The sequence below is a fragment of the Eriocheir sinensis genome, chromosome 44 (genome assembly GCF_024679095.1).
Source record: "Eriocheir sinensis breed Jianghai 21 chromosome 44, ASM2467909v1, whole genome shotgun sequence".
Classification (NCBI taxonomy): domain Eukaryota; kingdom Metazoa; phylum Arthropoda; class Malacostraca; order Decapoda; family Varunidae; genus Eriocheir; species Eriocheir sinensis.
Window position 1 is genome coordinate 3,916,540 of NC_066552.1, and position 19,151 is coordinate 3,935,690.

A 19,151-nucleotide genomic window follows, 5' to 3' on the forward strand; every position below is an offset into this window, starting at 1 on the left:
AAAGAGAGAGAAAGCTGATAGCCTACACGTTACTCCATCAAGCACAGAACTGGGTCGATGTAATTGCGTCCTTCTGTTCGTGAATGTCCCGGGAATTCACTGCGTTAATGGCGTTTTTTTTTTTTATGCGTTCGTGTCCGGGTATGGGAAAAGGCTCGATGGCATACGGGGAATGATTGATTTAGGAATGAGTCGTTAGCGGGGAGTGATTGGATGACAGGATATGTGTGTGGCGAGGCGGGACGTGCGTGCGTGCGTGTGTGTGTTAGGGGAGGGTGAAGGGGTGGGGAACTGAGAATCGAGGATGTATTCAGGGCAAGGATTAAGGTGCAAGGGTGCGTGGGTGTGGGGGGGAGGAGGGCAAGGACACTATTCCGGCCCTCAGGTGGTCCACTGTAATCACATGAAACCTCAGACGTGGGGGTCGGGGGGGAGGGGTTGAAGCCTCGCCTCGGAACGGTCTGGAAGCAGCGGTGGGCGGGGCCTCGGCCGTGCACACCCGAGCATTGCATCGTGCCCTGGTCCTCGGCGGCGGGCAGCACGTGGGCAGCATCACCCTGGGACGCGGCAGGAGGGCAGGCGAGGCGAGTGTAGGCGCGAGAGTGCAGAAGCATCGGTGCAGCGGCGGCGGTGGGCGTGGTGATGACGCGGCCACGCACGGATCGATCCCCCCGGTGGTTCCAGCGTCAGCGGTGCGGCGAGGCCTCAGTCATGATGCCGGCAGCCGGAGGAGCGCTGGTACCACGCTTCCTCGCCGTTTGACTCGCCCCGTGCCTCACCGCCCCCTCACCCCTCGCGCCCCGCCCACTTAGCTGACGGCACTCCTCACTCCCTGACCCCGACGCCCTAAGACACCTCTGAGGCCCCGTGCCCTGACTCAATCCCCGCGAGACCCGCACATCCACACGTCAGCATGGGCGGCGAGGAGGAAAAGCCACCCCGCCAAGAGGCAGACGACAGCATCAGGGTGATATGCCGCATCAGGCCCCTCAACAAGAGCGAGGAGGCCGCGGGCAGCAAGTTCGTGTGCTCCTTCCCTTCCTCCCGCGGCCAGGAGGACCAGATGGTCGCCGTTGGGGTGAGTTGTGACGGTGTGCTGTGCGTTAGTCTTTTGTCTGTCTCGCCATGCTACCTCCACCTCCAGCACGGGGTGTGTGTGGGGGGGTGGGTGCTGTATGGCTGAGGGGGTGGCTATAGGACGGCCCTGTGTGTGTGTGTGTCGCAGACTCGCAGTGTTTAGAGGCGAGACCAAGGTGTGTGTGCGTGTGTGTTTGTGTGTATGTGTGTCGCAGTGTTTAGAGGCGAGACCAAGGTTGTGCGTGTGTTTGTGTGTATGTGTGTCGCAGTGTTTAGAGGCGAGACCAAGGTGTGTGTGTGTGTGTGTGTGTGTGGTCATGCGAAGGAGGTCCGCCACACTCCAGCGGTAGTGTGGTGATGGTGGTGGTGAATCATGAGGTTGTGGCGGTGATGGTGGTGGTGGTGATGACTCAAACCACCACCACTACCACAATCGCCGCCACACTTAACCGGTGATAGTGGTGATGACGCAGTGATGGTGGTGGTGGTGATGCAAGCCACCACCACCGTCAGGTAAACATCGTCAGTCTGCAAGCCCTCCCTCTCTTCTCCCTTTCTTCCTCCCTTCCCTTTCCTCCCCCTCTTCCTCCCTTCCTCCCGTGCACTCTATCGTGACCGTAAGACAAATGTGGCTTTCGGGACCGTCTGCCAATGTGAGAGAGAGAGAGAGAGAGAAGGTTAATGTCGAGGAATGGTTAAAACTGGATCAGAACCTTAAAGTCACACACTCTCTCTCTCTCTCTCTCTCTCTCTCTCTCTCTCTCTCTCTCTCTCTCTCTCTCTCTCTCTCTCTCTACGTGAGGGAGAGAGAGAGAGAGAGCAACGACCGTGTGTGTGGAGCATTCTGTTAGCTTGTTCGGTGGAGCGGCGAATGAGAGAGAGAGAGAGAGAGAGAGAGAGAGAGAGAGAGAGAGAGAGAGAGAGGAATGTCATGTTTCAATATTTCATCGGCGAAAGTGAGGCGAACGAACATGAGGTAAAGGTGATTGTGTGTGTGTGTGTGTGTGTGTGTGTTTGTTTTCCTCTTGTCTCGCCACACATACACACACACACACACACCTGCTCTTACACAACAGCTGCCGACAGATGTGCGCTAATCCAGAAATGTACACACGCACGCACACATAAAACGCAGGTGAAAATGTGTGTGTGTGTGTGTGTGTGTGTGTGTGTGTGTGTGTGTGTGTGTAATAATCAATACTAACTTACTAAAAAAAAAAAAAACATTACCATCACACCCTATCTAACCTAACTTTACCTTACCTATCATACCTACCTTACCTTACCTTACCTGAATTTATCCTACCTTCCCTTACTTATTCTAATATCACCTTACCTTACCTGACCTTAACTTACCTGAATTTATCCTACCTTCCCTTACCTATTCTAATATCACCTTACCTTACCTTACTCATTTAACATTACCTAATCTACCATCATCATTGCTTTTCCTTACTTCGCCTAACATCACCATACCTTGCCTTTATTGACCTTACCTTAAATAACCTTACCTTACCTAACCTACCTATCCTAACCTAACCTTACTTCACCCAGCCTTATCTTACATTATCTAACCTTACCTTACCTAACCTAGCCTACCCAGCCCTACCCATCCTATCCCAACCTAACTTTACCTTACATTATCTAACCTTACCTTACCTTACCTTACCTTACCTTACCTTACCTTGCATTACCTTACCTAACCTTACCTAGCCTACCCATCCTATCCCAACCTAACTTTACCTTACATTATCTAACCTTACCTTACCTTACCTTACCATACCTTACCTTGCATTACCTTACTTAACCTTACCTTACTTTATCTAACCTTACTTTACATTACTTCACCTAGCCTACCCTAACTTAACCAAACCTCACTTAACCTGTCCTAACCTAACCTCATCTTACCTGACCTTCACCTTACTGTACCTAACCTTACCTAACCTAACCTATCCAAACCTAACCTAACCTCACCTCACCTCACCTCACCTCACCTCACCTAGTCAGAACTCTACCTTCAGACTTTACCTTACCTTATCTAACCTTCCTTTTTTTTTTTTTTTTTTTTTTTTTTTTTTACAACAAAGGAGGCAGCTCAAGGGCACACAAAAAAAGAAAACAATAATAAAAAAAGCCCGCTACTCGCTGCTCCTAAAAAAGAAACAAAAGAGGTGTCCAAAAGCTAGGTCAAATACGAGAGGAGAGATGTCGTTCAAGTCGTAGGCAGGAGGAAATACAGATGAAGGAAGATTGTTCCAGAGTTTACCAGTGTGAGGGATGAAAGAGTGAAGATGCTGGTTAACTCTTGCATAAGGGGTTTGGACAGTATAGGGATGAGCATGAGTAGAAAGTCGAGTGCAGCGGGGCCGCGGGAAGGGGGGAGGCATGCAGTTAGCAAGTTCAGAAGAGCAGTCAGCGTGGAAATATCGATAGAAGATAGAAAGAGAGGCAACATTGCGGCGGAATTTAAGAGGTAGAAGACTATCAGTATGAGGAGGAGAGCTGATGAGACGAAGAGCCTTAGCCTCCACTCTGTCCAGAAGAGCTGGGTGAGTGGAGCCCCCCCACACATGAGATGCATACTCCATACGAGGGCGGACAAGGCCCCTGTATATGGACAGCAACTGTGCGGGGGAGAAGAACTGTCGGAGACGGTACAGAACGCCCAGCCTCGAGGAAGCTGAATTAGTAAGAGATGAGATATGAAGTTTCTAGTTGAGATTTTGAGTTAAGGATAGACCGAGGATGTTTAGTGTTGAGGAAGGTGATAGCTGTGTGTTGTCAAAGAATAGGGGATAGTTGTTTGGAAGATTGTGTCGAGTGGATAGGTGGAGAAACTGTGTTTTTGAGGCGTTGAAGGACACCAGGTTCCTCTTGCCCCAATCGGAAATAATAGTAAGGTCTGAGGCTAAGCGTTCTGCAGCCTCCAGCCTTGAGTCGTTAAGTTCCTGTAGGGTGGGTCTTCTATTAAAAGAAGTTGAGTAATGCAGAGTGGAATCATCGGCGTAGGAATGGATAGGACAGTTCGTTTTGGAAAGAAGATCATCAATGAACAACAGAAAAAGAGTGGGAGATAGGACAGAACCCTGTGGGACACCACTGTTAATAGATTTAGGGGAAGACCAGTGACCGTCTACCACAGCAGAAATAGAACGGTCAGAAAGGAAACTGGAGATAAAGGTACAGAGAGAAGGATAGAAACCGTAGGAGGGTAGTTTGGAAAGCAAAGATTTGTGCCAGACCCTATCAAAAGCTTTTGATATGTCCAGTGCAATAGCAAAGGTTTCACCGAAACGGCTAAGAGAGGATGACCAAGAGTCAGTTAAGAAGGCTAGGAGATCACCAGTAGAACGCCCCTTGCGGAACCCATACTGGCGATCAGATAGAAGGTCAGAAGTGGAAAGGTGCTTTTGAATCTTCCGGTTAAGGATTGATTCAAAAGCTTTAGATAGACCAGAAAGTAAAGCTATAGGACGGTGGTTTGAGGGATTGGAGCGGTCACCCTTCTTAGACACAGGCTGTATGAAGGCATACTTCCAGCAAGAAGGAAAGGTAGATGTTGACAGGCAGAGGCGAAAGAGTTTGACCAGGCAGGGTGTCAGCACGGAAGCACAGTTTTTAAGGACGATAGGAGGCACTCCATCAAGTCCATAAGCCTTCTGAGAGTTGAGGCCAGAGAGTTCAGCCTTAGAGATAGATGAGACGGCAGTGTTGCTGTCAGGACTGAGGAGTGGAGGGAAAGATGAAGAAGTGAAGTTGGAGATGTTTTTAGCTAGATGCCAGAAGTCACGGGAAGAGTTAGAGAAAACAAGGTTTTGGCATTTTCTATTAATGAAAGAATTTTTGGTTAGTCGGAGAATAGATTTGGCACGATTTCGGGCAGAAATGTAAAGTTCATAATTAGCATTAGTTTGAAGGCTCTGGTACCTTTTGTGAACTGCCTCTCTATCTTTGACAGCACGAGAACAAGCGTGATTAAACCAAGGCTTTTTAGCATGAGGAGTAGAGAAAGAACGAGGAATGTATGCCTCCATTCCAGAGACAATCACCTCTGTGATGCGCTGAGCACACACAGAGGGGTCTCTATCCTGGAAGCAATAATCATTCCACGTGAAATCGGAAAAGTACATCCTCAGGTCGTCCCACCGGGCTGAAGCAAAATGCCAGAAGCATCGCCTCTTCGGTGGGTCCAGAGGATGTACAGGAGCGATAGGACAGGATGCAGAAATAAGATTGTGATCGGAGGAGCCCAACGGAGAGAACAGTTTGACAGAATAAGCAGAAGGGTTTGAGGTAAGGAAGAGGTCTAGAATGTTGGGCCGGTCTCCAAGACGGTCGGGAATACGTGTAGGGTGCTGGACCAACTGCTCTAGGTCGTTGAGGATATCAAAGTTGTAGGCTTGTTCACCAGGATGGTCAGTGAAAGAGGATGAAAGCCAAAGCTGGTGGTGAACATTGAAATCTCCTAGGATGGAGATTTCAGCGAAGGGAGAGTGGGTCAAGATGTGCTCCACTTTATAATTCAAATAGTCAAAGAATTTTACATAGTTGGTAGAGTTAGGTGAGAGATAAACAGCACAGATGTATTTAGTAATATAATGACAATGAAGTCTTAGCCAGATGGTAGAAAATTCAGAAGAGTCAAGGTTGTGGGCACGAGAGCAAGTGATGTCGTTGCGCACGTAGGCGCAACGCACGTAGGCGCAACATCCAGCTTTGGATTGAAATTTAGGATAGAGATAGTAGGAGGGAACAGAGTAGAGATTGCTGTCAGTAGCCTCAGAAACCTATCCTAATCTAACCTAACCTCACCTCACCTAGTCAGAACTCTCTCATTTACCTTCAGACTTTACCTTACCTTATCTAACCTTACCTTACCTAACCTAGTCTAACTATCCTAACCTAGCCTAACTTTACCTAACCTCACCTATCCCAACCCTTTCCTTCACCTTACCTTACCTTACATTACCTTACCTTATCTCACTCTACCTAACCTATCCATGCCCAACCTTTCTTAACCTTACCTTATCTAACCCAACCTAACCTATCCATGCCTTACCTTTCCTTATCTTAACTAACCTTACCTTATATTACCTTATCTAACCTTACCTAACATTACCCAACAATACCTTACATTACCCAACCTAGCCTACCATAACCTAACCCCAACCTCACCTCATCTCACCTCACCTAACCTCATCTAACCTAACCTTCACCTTACCGTACCTAACCAAACCTAACCTAACCTAACCTCCTCATCCCTCCCAGCCAGATCCTTTCTTTCACCTTCAGACTTTACCTTACCTTAATCTAACCTAACCTAACTTATCTCACCTGGCCTTACCTAACCTAACCTAACTTAATCTCACCTAGCCTTACCTCACCTAACTTAACTTAATCTCACCTAGCCTTACCTCACCTAACCTAACTTAATCTCACCTAGCCTTATCTAACCTAACCTAACCATCTCACCAAGCCTTACCTAACCTAACCTAACCATCTCACCTAGCCTAACCTAACCTAATCTAACCATCTCACCTAGCCTTGCCTAACCTAACCTAACCATCTCACCTAGCCTAACCTAACCTAACCTAACCATCTCACCAAGCCTTACCTCACCTAACCTAACCATCTCACCTAGCCTTACCTAACCTAATCTAACCATCTCACCTAGCCTTACCTAACCTAATCTAACCATCTCACCTAGCCTTACCTAACCTAACCTAACCATCTCACCTAGCCTTACCTAACCTAACTTAATCTCACCTAGCCTTACCTAACCTAACTTAATCTCACCTAGCCTTACCTAACCTAACCTAACCATCTCACCTAGCCTTACCTAACCTCACCTAACCATCTCACCTAGCCTTACCTCACCTAACCTAACCATCTCACCTAGCCTTACCTAACCTAACCTAACTTAATCTCACCTAGCCTTACCTCACCTAACCTAACTTAATCTCACCTGGCCTTACCTAACCTAACCTAACCATCTCACCTAGCCTTACCTCACCTAGCCTTACCTAACCTAACCTAACTTAATCTCACCTAGCCTTACCTCACCTAGCCTTACCTCACCTAACCTAACCATCTCACCTAGCCTTACCTAACCTAATCTAACCATCTCACCTAGCCTTACCTCACCTAGCCTTACCTCACCTAACCTAACCATCTCACCTAGCCTTACCTAACCTAATCTAACCATCTCACCTAGCCTTACCTAACCTAGCCTTACCTCACCTAACCTAACCATCTCACCTAGCCTTACCTCACCTAACCTAACCATCTCACCTAGCCTTACCTAACCTAACCTAACCATCTCACCTAGCCTTACCTCACCTAACCTAACCATCTCACCTAGCCTTACCTAACCTAACCTAACTTAATCTCACCTAGCCTTACCTCACCTAACCTAACCATCTCACCTAGCCTTGCCTAACCTAACCTAACTTAATCTCACCTAGCCTTACCTAACCTAACCATCTCACCTAGCCTAACCTAACCTAACCTAACCATCTCACCAAGCCTTACCTAACCTAACCTAACTTAATCTCACCTAGCCTTACCTCACCTAACCTAACCATCTCACCTAGCCTTACCTAACCTAATCTAACCATCTCACCTAGCCTTACCTAACCTAACCTAACCATCTCACCTAGCCTTACCTCACCTAACCTAACCATCTCACCTAGCCTTACCTAACCTAATCTAACCATCTCACCTAGCCTTACCTAACCTAATCTAACCATCTCACCTAGCCTTACCTAACCTCATCTAACCATCTCACCTAGCCTTACCTAACCTAACCATCTCACCTAGCCTTACCTAACCTAACCTAACCATCTCACCTAGCCTTACCTAACCTAATCTAACCATCTCACCTAGCCTTACCTAACCTAATCTAACCATCTCACCTAGCCTTACCTCACCTAACCTAACCATCTCACCTAGCCTTACCTAACCTAACCTAACCATCTCACCTAGCCTTACCTCACCTAACCTAACCATCTCACCTAGCCTAACCTAACCTAATCTAACCATCTCACCTAGCCTTACCTAACCTAACCTAACCTAACCCCAGCCTCACCTAACCTCACCTCCCCACCTTCACCTTCACAGCAGCAGAAAATGATCGGCATGGACCCTCCCTTTATAGACTTCCTCCCCTTGATCGATATTACGAGGCGCCCACCACGGCCAGCCCCAGATACCGAGACCTCCCCTTCCCCCTTCCCCTCCTTCCCCTCCCCTTCCTTCTCTTCCTTTCCCTTCCTCTTCCCTTCCCTTTCCTTCTCTTCCTTTCCCTCCCTTCCCCTCTTCTCCTCTCTTCTCTTCCTTCCCCTCCCCTCCCCTCTTCTCCTCTCTTCCCCTTCCTTCTCTTCCTTACCCTCCCCTTCCCTCTTCTCCTTTCCTCCTTCCCCTCCCCTTCCCCTTCCTTCCTCTCCCCTTCCCTCTTCTCCCCTCTTCCCCTTTCCTGTCACTCTTTCTTCCTCCTCTCTCGTCTCCTTCTCCCTTTCCCTCCTCCCATTTCTCCCCCTTCTCACCTATCCTCCCTTCCATCTCTTTCCCTCTCATTACCATCTCTTTCCCTCTTCCCCTTCTTTTCCTTCCTCTTCCCCTTCCCCTCTCTTCTTCTCTCTTCCCCTCCCTCCTCTTCCTTCCATCTGCTTGATTGCCCCTTCCTTTTTGCCTCCTATCCCATTATTTAATCTCTCCCTTTTCTTCCTCTTCCTTCCATTCTTTCCCTCTTCTTCCTTCCTCCTCTCATGTTTTCTTACTCCTCCTCCTCTTCCTCTTCCTCTCTTTCCCTGTCTTCTTTATCTCCTTCCCTTCCTACCATTTTCTCCTCACTCCTCAGCTTCTCATCTTCATTCCTCTTCTTCCTCTCCTCCTCCTCTTCCTCCTCCTCTCCCTCATTTGTCTCCCTTCGTCTCGTTTCCTCCACCCACGTTCTCCTTTTTACCTCCAAATTTCCCTCCTTTGTCTCTCTCCTCCAGTTTACTTACCCCCCCCCCTCTCTCTCTCTCTCTCTCTCTCTCTCTCTCTCTCTCTCTCTCTCTCTCTCTCTCTCTCTCTCTCTCTCTCTCTCTCTCTCTCTCTCTCTCTCTCTCTCTCTCTCTCTCTCTCTCTCTCTCTCGTTTCCTTACTTTCTCTCATCCCTTCCTTCCTTCCTTCCTCCTCCTCCTCCTCCTCCTCCTCCTCCTTCTTCTTATCTTACCTTAATTATTTCCTTCCTTCATCTTCTCCTTTATTTCCCTCTTTGTTTTCTCCACAAGTTATTATCTTTCCTTCTCTTCCTATCTTCTCCTCCTCCTCCTCTTCCTCTTCCTCCTTTCTTTTATTGTATCTTCATTATTTCCTTTCTTTATCTTCTCTTCCATCTTTGTTCTGCATCGTCTCTCTTTCCTCCTCCTCCTCTTCCTCCTCCTCCTCTTCTTCCTTCCTATCGTAACCTTAATAATTCCCTTCCTTCATCTCCCTCCTTGTTTCTCTCCATAATTTATCTTCCACCCCTCTCCCTCCTCCTCCTCCTCCTCCTCCACTTCCTCCTCCTCCACTTCTCCTAAACCAAACATTCTCTCCCCTTTATCTCCTCCACCTCTCCTCTCTCACGTTCATCTCATTTCCTCCTCAACATCCTCCTCCTCCTCCTCCTCCTCCTCCCTTCCGCCTATCCTTACCTCTCCGTCTCCTCCCTTCCACCTCCTCCTCTCATTTCTTACCTTCCTCCCTTTCTTCCTCTTCATCTATTCATTCTTTTATTTTTTTTCTTCATTTTTTTCATTTTTTTCATCTATTCATTTTTCTCATCTTTTCTTCTTCATCTATTCCTTTTTTATATTTTCTCCTTTATTCATTTATTTTCCTCTCCTCTCTTCCGTTCCTTTTCTCCCTCCCATCCTTTTTTTTTTTTTTTCAGTATTGCCAACTAAAAAAAAAAAAAACAGGTGTGCTTCGTTTTCCATCACATTGAGTAGTTATTCATTGTTGTGGTTGTTGCTGCTGCTGTTGTTGTTGTTGTTGTTGTTAGCATTTCACACTGGTTGAGCGATCTGGAAATATTGTAAACAAAACCCTGCTAATTAGGTGGCGAATTTACATGTGTGTGTGTGTGTGTGTGTGTGTGTGTGTGTGTGTGTGTGTGTGTGTGTGTGTTAAGTTTCTCCCCCTCACAGCTGTTGTTAACGTGATGCATAGTGGATGTGGCTTTCTCTCTCTCTCTCTCTCTCTCTCTCTCTCTCTCTCTCTCTCTCTCTCTCTCTCTCTCTCTCTCTCCGCTTTAAAATGATTTCTTCCCCAAGTTTCTCACTAATCTTTTTTTTTTTCCTTATCCCTACTACAACTACTACTACTACTACTACTATTACTACTACTATTACTACTACCAGATAAAACAAGATAGATAGATTATTATTATTATTATTATTATTATTATTATTATTATTATTATTATTATTATTATTATTATTATTATTATTATTATTATTATTATTATTTTTACAGTATAGGAGACCATTCAAAACCAAAATAAGTAAGCCTGTTATATTAAAAATGTCCTCTGTAGCAAATTCTTCACACGGACATTGTTTTAAGATGCTTTTAAGGAGTGCATGATGTATTTTAGTTAGCGCACAGGTCAATACACGCACGACATTTATATTTTTCTTACGCGTTATCCAATTTTAAGATAATTTCATCGATTTTTGCTTGTCACGTCAAATGCAGAAGGATCCGCCTCCTCTCCTTACCCCTCCTCCTCCTCCTCCTCATCATCATCATCACCCCCCCCCCCCTTCCTTCCAGTCTTCCTACCCTCTCTCCTTCCTCCTCCTTCTCCTCCTCCTCAGCCTCCCTTGCCCCCTTCCTTCCAGTCTTCCTACCCTCTCTCCTTCCTCCTCCTTCTCCTCCTCCTCAGCCTCCCTTGCCCCCTTCCTTCCAGTCTTCCTACCCTCTCTCCTTCCTCCTCCTTCTCCTCAGTCTCACATTCCCCCCCTCCTCCTCAGTCTCACATTCCCCCCCTTCCTTCCAGTCTTCCTACCCTCTCTCCTTCCTCCTCCTCCTCAGTCTCCCATTCTCCCCCTTCCTTCCAGTCTTCCTACCCTCTCTCTATCCCTCTTCCTCCCCTCCCCTTCTCTCCCTCCCCCGCCTTCCATCCTCCCTCTTCCTTCCAGTCTTCCGACCCTCTCTCCTTCCTCCTCCTCCTCCGTCTCCCATTCTCCCCCTTCCTTCCAGTCTTCCGACCCGCTCTCGATCCCTCTTCCTCCCTCCCTTCTCTCCCTCCCTCGCCTTCCATCCTCCCTCTTCCTTCCAGTCTTCCTACCCGCTCTCCATCCCTCTTCCTCCCGTCCCCTTCTCTCCCTCCTCAGCCTCCCCCCACCCCCCCCCTTCCTTCCAGTTTTCCTCCCTCCCTTCCCTCTTCTCTCTCTCACCCCTTCTTACCTCTCCCTCCCTCTTCCTTCCCTTCCCTCTCTCTTTCCCCTTCCTTCCTTTTTCTCCCCTTATCTCCCATCCCTTCCCTTTCCTCACCCTCTTCTTCCTCCTCATTCCAGTTCCCTCCCTCTCCCCTCCCTTTCATCCCCTCCTCCCTCTTCCCTCTCTTCCTCCCCTTCCTCTACCCTCCCCCTCCCCCTCCTCTCGTGAGTCATGCAGTGTTGCCACATAAAGAGACGTCACCTTCTTGTTGATGAGAGAGAGAGAGAGAGAGAGAGAGAGAGAGAGAGAGAGAGAGAGAGAGCAGCATTGTCTCGGCATTCCACAAAGACATTCCTCGGCATTTAATTTTTCCCTCACACACACACACACACACACACACACACACACACACACACACACACACACAAACAAACAAACAAACAAATTCAAACAAATAACACCCCCGCATTATATCGGCACAAAGGTAATGGCGTGAGAGATATATAAAAAAGAAAAAAAAGAAAGAAAATAGATAAAGGAAAATGAAAGGGAAAAACAGGTCTGGATTCCCTCTCTTGGGTTTTTGTGCGGTGAGGAAGTAGCAGAAGGAAGAGGAGGAGGAGGAGGAGAGACTGGGAGAATTATAAGAATGAGAAGAAGCAGCAAAAAGCGATTAACTTCTCCGCGTATTAGAAAAAAGAAGAGCCGAAGATGAGTGATTAGGAAGAATATGAGCGTGAGAAGATAGGAAAAGAAGAAGAAGGAGAAGGAGGAAGAGAACAATGGGAAGAATATAAGATTGCGAAGAAGGAAATAGGAAATGAAGAATGATGAAGTTATCTCATTAACACACACGACTATAGATTTCTTTTATAATTTGACGAAGATAACATGACTATAATTGCATACAGATAAGAAGAACTTGACTTTTTATGACAACGAGAAGCATCTTGAACTGTACAGTCACGCATGAAAACTCAATTAACCTTCCCTGTGACCTTGGAAAACTAATCATAATGGAAGCTCGATACATCATAGTGATAGTTTAAGATGACCCCTATACCCTGAACTGTATAACCACTCATTAAAACCCAATTACTCTTCCCTGTGACCTTAGAAAACAGTGGTAATATAAGCCCGATACGTCCTATTGATAGTTTAACATGACCCCTATACCCTGAACTGTATAACCACTCATTAAAACCCAATTACTCTTCCCTGTGACCTTAGAAAACAGTGGTAATATAAGCCCGATACGTCCTATTGATAGTTTAACATGACCCCTATACCCTGAACTGTATAACCACCCAGTAAAACCCAATAACTCTTCTCTGTGACCTTAGAAAACAGTGGTAATATAAGCCCGATACGTCCTATTGATAGTTTGACATGACCTCTGCACCCTGAACTGTATAACCACTCATTAAAACCCAATTACTCTTCTCTGTGACCTTAGAAAACAGTCGTAATATAAGCCCGATACGTCCTAGTGATAGTTTGACATGACCTCTGCACCCTGAACTGTATAACCACTCATTAAAACCCAATTACTCTTCCCTGTGACCTTAGAAAACAGTGGTAATATAAGCCCGATACGTCCTATTGATAGTTTAACATGACCTCTGCACCCTGGACTATACAATCACCCATGACAACCCGGTTACTCTTTCTCCGAGGCCTTGGGAACTAGTCATAATATAGCCTGATACGTCCTAGAGATAGTTTAACATGACCTCTGCACCCTGAACTGTACAATCACCCATGACAACCCGGTTACTCTTTCTCTGAGGCCTTGGGAACTAGTCATAATATAGCCTGATACGTCCTAGGGATAGTTTAACATGACCTCTGCACCCTGAACTGTACAATCACCCATGACAACCCGGTTAGTCGGTTACTCTTTCTCTGTGGCATTGGGAACTATAAACACACACACACACACACACACACACCGCCGACCGCCGCCGCCGCGACTGGACGTGGGAAGACGGTTATAGTCGTTATATTATGAGCCCGCAACGTCCTAGAAATAGTTTAACACGACCTCTGCATCTCGAACTAGAAAACCACTCATTAAAACCCGGTTAACCTTCCCTGTGGCCTTGGAAAAGAGTCATAATGGAAGCCTGATACGGTTAAGCATTTGGACCATAGAGTCAGAACCGTTCAAGTGACAAGGATGCGGTAACGAGCATTCACGACCCACACTTACTGATTGCCCGGCCATCCGCGTGACGCAATTACTGGGCGATAATGAGGTTTAATCACTTTTGGGGATTGAAAGACAGGCGATGCGTGGGAGGAAAGGAAGGATTTTGACGTTTATTGATGGGATTTATTTGTTTGTTTACCTTCGTCATTACCTTTTCTCTTTCTTTTGTTTATTCTTCCCCTTCACTTCCCTTCCCTTCATTTCTCCCCTTCTCTTCCCTTCCCTTCCCTTCCTTTCTCCCCTTCTCTTCCCTTCCCTTCCCTTCCTTTCTCCCCTTCCCTTCCCTTCCTTTCTCCCCTTCCCTTCATTTCTCCCCTTCCCTTCCCTTCTCCCCTTCCCTTCCCTTCCCTTCCCTTCATTTCTCCCCTTCTCTTCCTTTCCCTTCTCTTCCTTTCTCTTCCTCTGTTTATCCTTCCTTCCCTCTTCCATTGTTTATTCCTTCCCTTCCCTTCCTTTCCCTTCTCTTCCTTTCTCTTCCTCTTCCTCACTCTTCTCTTCCGCCCCTTCCTCCTCCTCCAACTCTGCCCCCTCCTCCACATCATCAACATCCTCCTCCTCTACTCCCCCCCAGCCAACCCCTTCTTCCTCTTCCTCCTCCTCCGCCTCTGCCACCTCCTCATACATTTCTTCTCCCCCCTCCTCCACATCCTCCTCCTCTACTCCTCCCCAGTCAACCCCTACCACCCCTTCCTCCTCCTCCGCCTCTGTCCCCTCCTCCACATCCTCAACATCCTCCTCCTCTACTCCTCCCCAGTCAACCCCTTCCTCCCCTTCCTCCTCCTCCGCCTCTGCCCCCTCCTCCGCATCCTCAACATCCTCCTCCTCTGCTCCCCTGCAGTCAACCCCTTCCGCCTCTTCCTCATCTTCCCTGGGCTCCCCTTGTCCCTCTCCTCTACCAGCCCTCTAACGCCTCCACGTCCAGTCGCCACCACCTCCCCTCCTCACTACTCATCCATTATAAGACACAAGACCATTATTCCTGCTGTGGTCTGCGTAGATCAGACACAGTTTCAGGGCACAGACAAGCTGAAAACATCTGTTAGACTTGTAGGGGACTCGCTGGTTAGAGGTCAATTAACGGAATTCTGCGGCAGGAATACAGAGACGCGGAGGCGTTATTGTATTCAGGAGCCAAACTGGACGACATTACTTCAGCTGTCGATGCTGTCACGGAACTCGCGAAGGAAGACACAGTTTATTTGATTCACGCGGGGACAAATGACGTTCAGTCTACTCAAACTCAGGCCCTACTATCAAAATACCGTCAGGTCATTCGGCGTTACAAGACCAAGTCCCCTCACGTCATTGTCTCTGGAATTCTACCCAGAATCAGCGCTTACGCCGGCTTCAACAGCAAAGCGAGCAACATCAATACTAGTCTGAAGGAAATTTGTGACGACGAAGGCGTGGCGTTTACAAACGCCTGGCACCACTTCCTTGAGCGCCCAGACTTGTTTTGGAACGATGGACTACATCTGAATGAGGTTGGATCGGCGCGTTTCGGGAGGCTTCTGGACGAGGCAGTGAAAAGCTTTTCGAAAAGCCTTTAAAAAAACGGCGGGCGAGGACGGGGCAAAGGCAACCCTTGATCAACCAACCCGTAGCGTCAGTGCGACTCACAAGAAACTGTGTAACTAACGATGCCTCCGACAAGCGAACTGGTACAACTCGTCACGGCCACATTTCTATCATGTACACAAATGCACGTAGTTTAATACCCAAAAGGACGAAATTAGGGCGTATATTGCAACAGAGAAACCAGATGTGGTAGCCATCACAGAGACTTGGGCCAACTCTACCCATCTAGAATCCGAAATGTCATTCCCTGGTACGAAAGCTTCCACAAAAGTCGAAAGCACAAGAAAGGAGGAGGAGTAGTTTGCTACGTAAAAGTACACTCCCTGCCATAAAATAGACAAACAGGACGCAGAGAAATACGATTCTGTCTATGTGGAAATAACCGCAAATAACAAGAAACTAACACTTGCAACCGTATACAGGCCTCCGAAACAACAGGCAGCCGATGACACTGCCCTCTACGAAGAGATTCACTCTCTAACACAAAGCAAGGAAGCAATTATAATTGGGGACTTTAATTGCCCTAACATTGACTGGGGACTGATGACTGGAGATCAAGAGGGTAACAGGCTTTTAGAAATGGTGGAGGATTCGTTCCTCACTCAAGTTTTAACTCAACCAACAAGAGAAAACAATCTGCTGGATCTGGTATTATTAAGCGACCCCGACCTCATTCGCGACTGTACAGTTGGTGAGAAACTTAATGGGTGCGATCACCACTTAATCCGTTTTAATATCAACATATGTCACAAACTCGTAGATAATCCATCAGTGATACCAGATTACAAAAAAGGAAATTTCAACTTAGCCCGTGCACTGCTTCCCCCTACGACCTGGGACCAACTTGGCATCACCGACAATACAATCGACAACGCGTGGAACGTCTTCAAAGATAAGCTGTTGCAAGTAGAGAAGGCTACAGTGCCTACGAAATCCAGGCGAGTAAATGGGGCCGTAGATCCACCGTGGATGACCAGAGAAATAAAAAGGGCAGTAAACCTAAAAAAAAGGAATTATAATTTGATGAAAGAGAATGCTACGGCCGAAGCCAGCACACAGTACCACAACAGCCTCAGAGCTTGTCGCAGCCTTATTCGGAGTAGAAAACGAAACTATGAAAAGCAAATAGCGCGAGAAATCTAAACTAACTCCAAGAAATTCTTCACGTACATAAGATCGAAAAGAAAGTATAATCAATATTGGTCCCCTGACAGACGAGACTGGATCTGTAACTCAGGACAGTAAACAGATGGCCAGAATCCTCAACAGTAACTTCGCATCCGTATTCACAGTCGAGGACATCGAAACCATTCCCGAGCCCTGCCCCGCCGAGTGAGATCACGCCGCTGGAAATTGACTCAATATGCGACCAAGAAGAAAAAAGTACTTGGACAAACTCGACACGAACAAGTCAACGGGACCCGACAGTTTGTCCCGCGGTTATTAAAGAGCTTAAACAACAAATACTTCAACCACTCACTACCATATTCAACCGGTCAGTTCAACTAAACAAGGTCCCGGAAGACTGGAAGATGGCGAACGTAACACCGATTTTCAAAAAGGAGACAAAAGCGATGAATAAAAATACATGCCAATAAGTTTGACATCAGTGTCAGGAAAAATAATCGAAAATATTATTAGAGATAAACTAGTTAAGTTTCTAGAAAACAATAATGTAATCTCCGACACCAGCATGGCTTCAGAAACAAGCGCTCCTGCCTAACGAATTTATTAGACTTCTTCCAAGGTATATATAAGAACTGGGATGCCCACATCCCCAGTGATGTTATATACCTGGACTTTCAGAAAGCCTTCGACAAGGTACCGCACGAGCGACTCCTGCAGAAACTGCACTCGGCGGGTATCGGAGCCAATCTGATCGCGTGGATAAGAGATTGGCTCACCGACAGAAAACAACGAGTACTACTCAACGGACAGCCTTCCGATTGGCTACCAGTCACTAGTGGAGTGCCTCAAGGGTCAGTGCTGGGACCCATCCTCTTTATCATATATATCAATGACCTAGAATCAGGACTGAAATCCACAATATCGAAATTTGCAGATGACACCAAGGTGGGTGGAGATGCCCTCACAAAGACCGACTGCGAAATCATTCAGAAAGACCTCAATCACATTATCGAATGGTCGGAAAAATGGCAAATGTCTTTTAATGTTGACAAATGCAAAGTCATGCACATTGGGTCCCAAAATAGTAACCACACATACATCATGAATGGGAGACCTCTGCAAGCGATGCAGGAGGAAAAGGATCTTGGAGTCACTATCAGCAGTGACCTGAAACACGCGAATCACTGTAAAAAGGCATACAACAAGGCCAACATTATGCTCGGGTTCATAGCGAGGAACTTCAGTGTAAAACACCAGACGTGATGCTATCCTTGTATAATTCCATGGTAAGACCGCACCTCGAGTATGCAGTGCAGTTCTGGTCTCCCAATTACAGAAAGGACATTGCTTTACTGGAAAGGATTCAACGACGCGCCACAAAGATGATTCCAACCTTAAGGGCTCAACCGTACGAGGAACGACTCAAGCGACTCAATCTCTTTACATTGGAGAAAAGACGCCTACGAGGGGATATGATTCAAGTCTTCAAGTATCTAAAAAAGTTCAATAACGTCGATTACTCCAAATTCTTTGAACTGCAAACCAACTCAAGAACTAGAAATAACGGTTTACCCATTCAGTCGAGTCGATGTAACACAGACATTGGAAGGAGTTTCTTTTCAAACCGAGTCATCCGCCACTGGAACAATCTTCCCTCAGAAGTAGTAAATGCGAATACCATCAACTCCTTCAAATATAGAATCGACCGTCATTTCGCTGCGTCAGGAGTAAACTGAATAACGAGGGGCTTCCATCTGCTCCTCAATATCGAGGTGCTTTCATCTGCTCACCAAGCCCCAAGTGGCGGTCGAGCAGATTAAATCACCCAAGCGGGCGACCTCGTAATGAGCCAATAGGCTTTCTGTTGCCTGCATTTCCATGTTTCCATGTTTCCATGTTTCCTTCCCTCTTCCATTGTCTATTCCTTCCCTTCCCTTCCCTTCTCTTCCTCTGTTTATCCTTACTTACCTTCATCCCCTTCCTTTCTTTATTTAGCCTTCTCTTCCTTCCCATTCTTTCTATTCCCTTCCCTTTCCTTTCCTTGCCCTTCCCTTCCCTTTCTTTCCTGTCATTTCCTTCCCTTCCCGTCCCTTGCCTTGCCTTTCCCTTCCCTTTCCTTCCCGTCATTTCCCTCCCTTCCCTTTCCTTCCCTCCCTTTTCTTGTTTACCTCCTTTCCCTTCCCTCCTCCTCTAGTCCCTTCCCTTCCCTTCCCTCTTCATCCCCTTCATTTTTCGACGTTTAAAAATCACATTAATTTTTGTATGTCTTGATTGTTTTCCTTTCTCCCAATTTTCCTCTTTTCTAGTTATAAAACAAAGCCTTTCCCTTCATATTAAACTTTTTTTTTTGTTTGTTTATCTCTCAAAATTGTCTTCCTTCTTTATTATCACGCTTTATAATACTACTTAACTACAACAATTACTACTACTACTACTACTACTACATAACACATAACCGAATATATTAATGGCTACTCCTTCCCCCCTCCCCCCTTTTTTTTCAAGCTGCCAGTGCCCCATACAGCGTCCATACCCCCGTTTACTGCCCCTCGTTACACCTTCACACAATCATTACTCCTCTGCTTCCTCCGTCATTTATTTAACGACTCCTCTGTAAGCTGTCACGACCTGTTTTACGACCACCACTTTATTATTATCATCACGAACACTTTTGCTTCCATCTCTACTACCATGCTGTCTAATACTACTTAACTACTTATTCTACTACTACTACTACTACTAC

At 46.7% G+C, this 19,151-nt stretch overlaps 1 protein-coding gene across 4 annotated transcripts in view; it reads left to right on the plus strand.

Moving 5' to 3' along the window:
• The first annotated feature begins 456 nt into the window (after positions 1-456).
• LOC126980300 (kinesin heavy chain-like) overlaps positions 457-19,151 on the plus strand; it is a 135,787-nt gene continuing 117,092 nt past the window's right edge. For 2 of the 4 annotated variants that reach the window (XM_050830032.1, XM_050830031.1), the window contains exon 1: positions 461-1,078. In XM_050830032.1, coding sequence (XP_050685989.1) covers positions 914-1,078 — 165 coding nt within the window. In that variant the 5' untranslated portion in view covers positions 461-913. Of the gene's footprint in view, positions 1,079-19,151 lie in introns of all 4 variants that reach the window. The other 2 variants (XM_050830029.1, XM_050830033.1) reach the window with 2 other exon arrangements.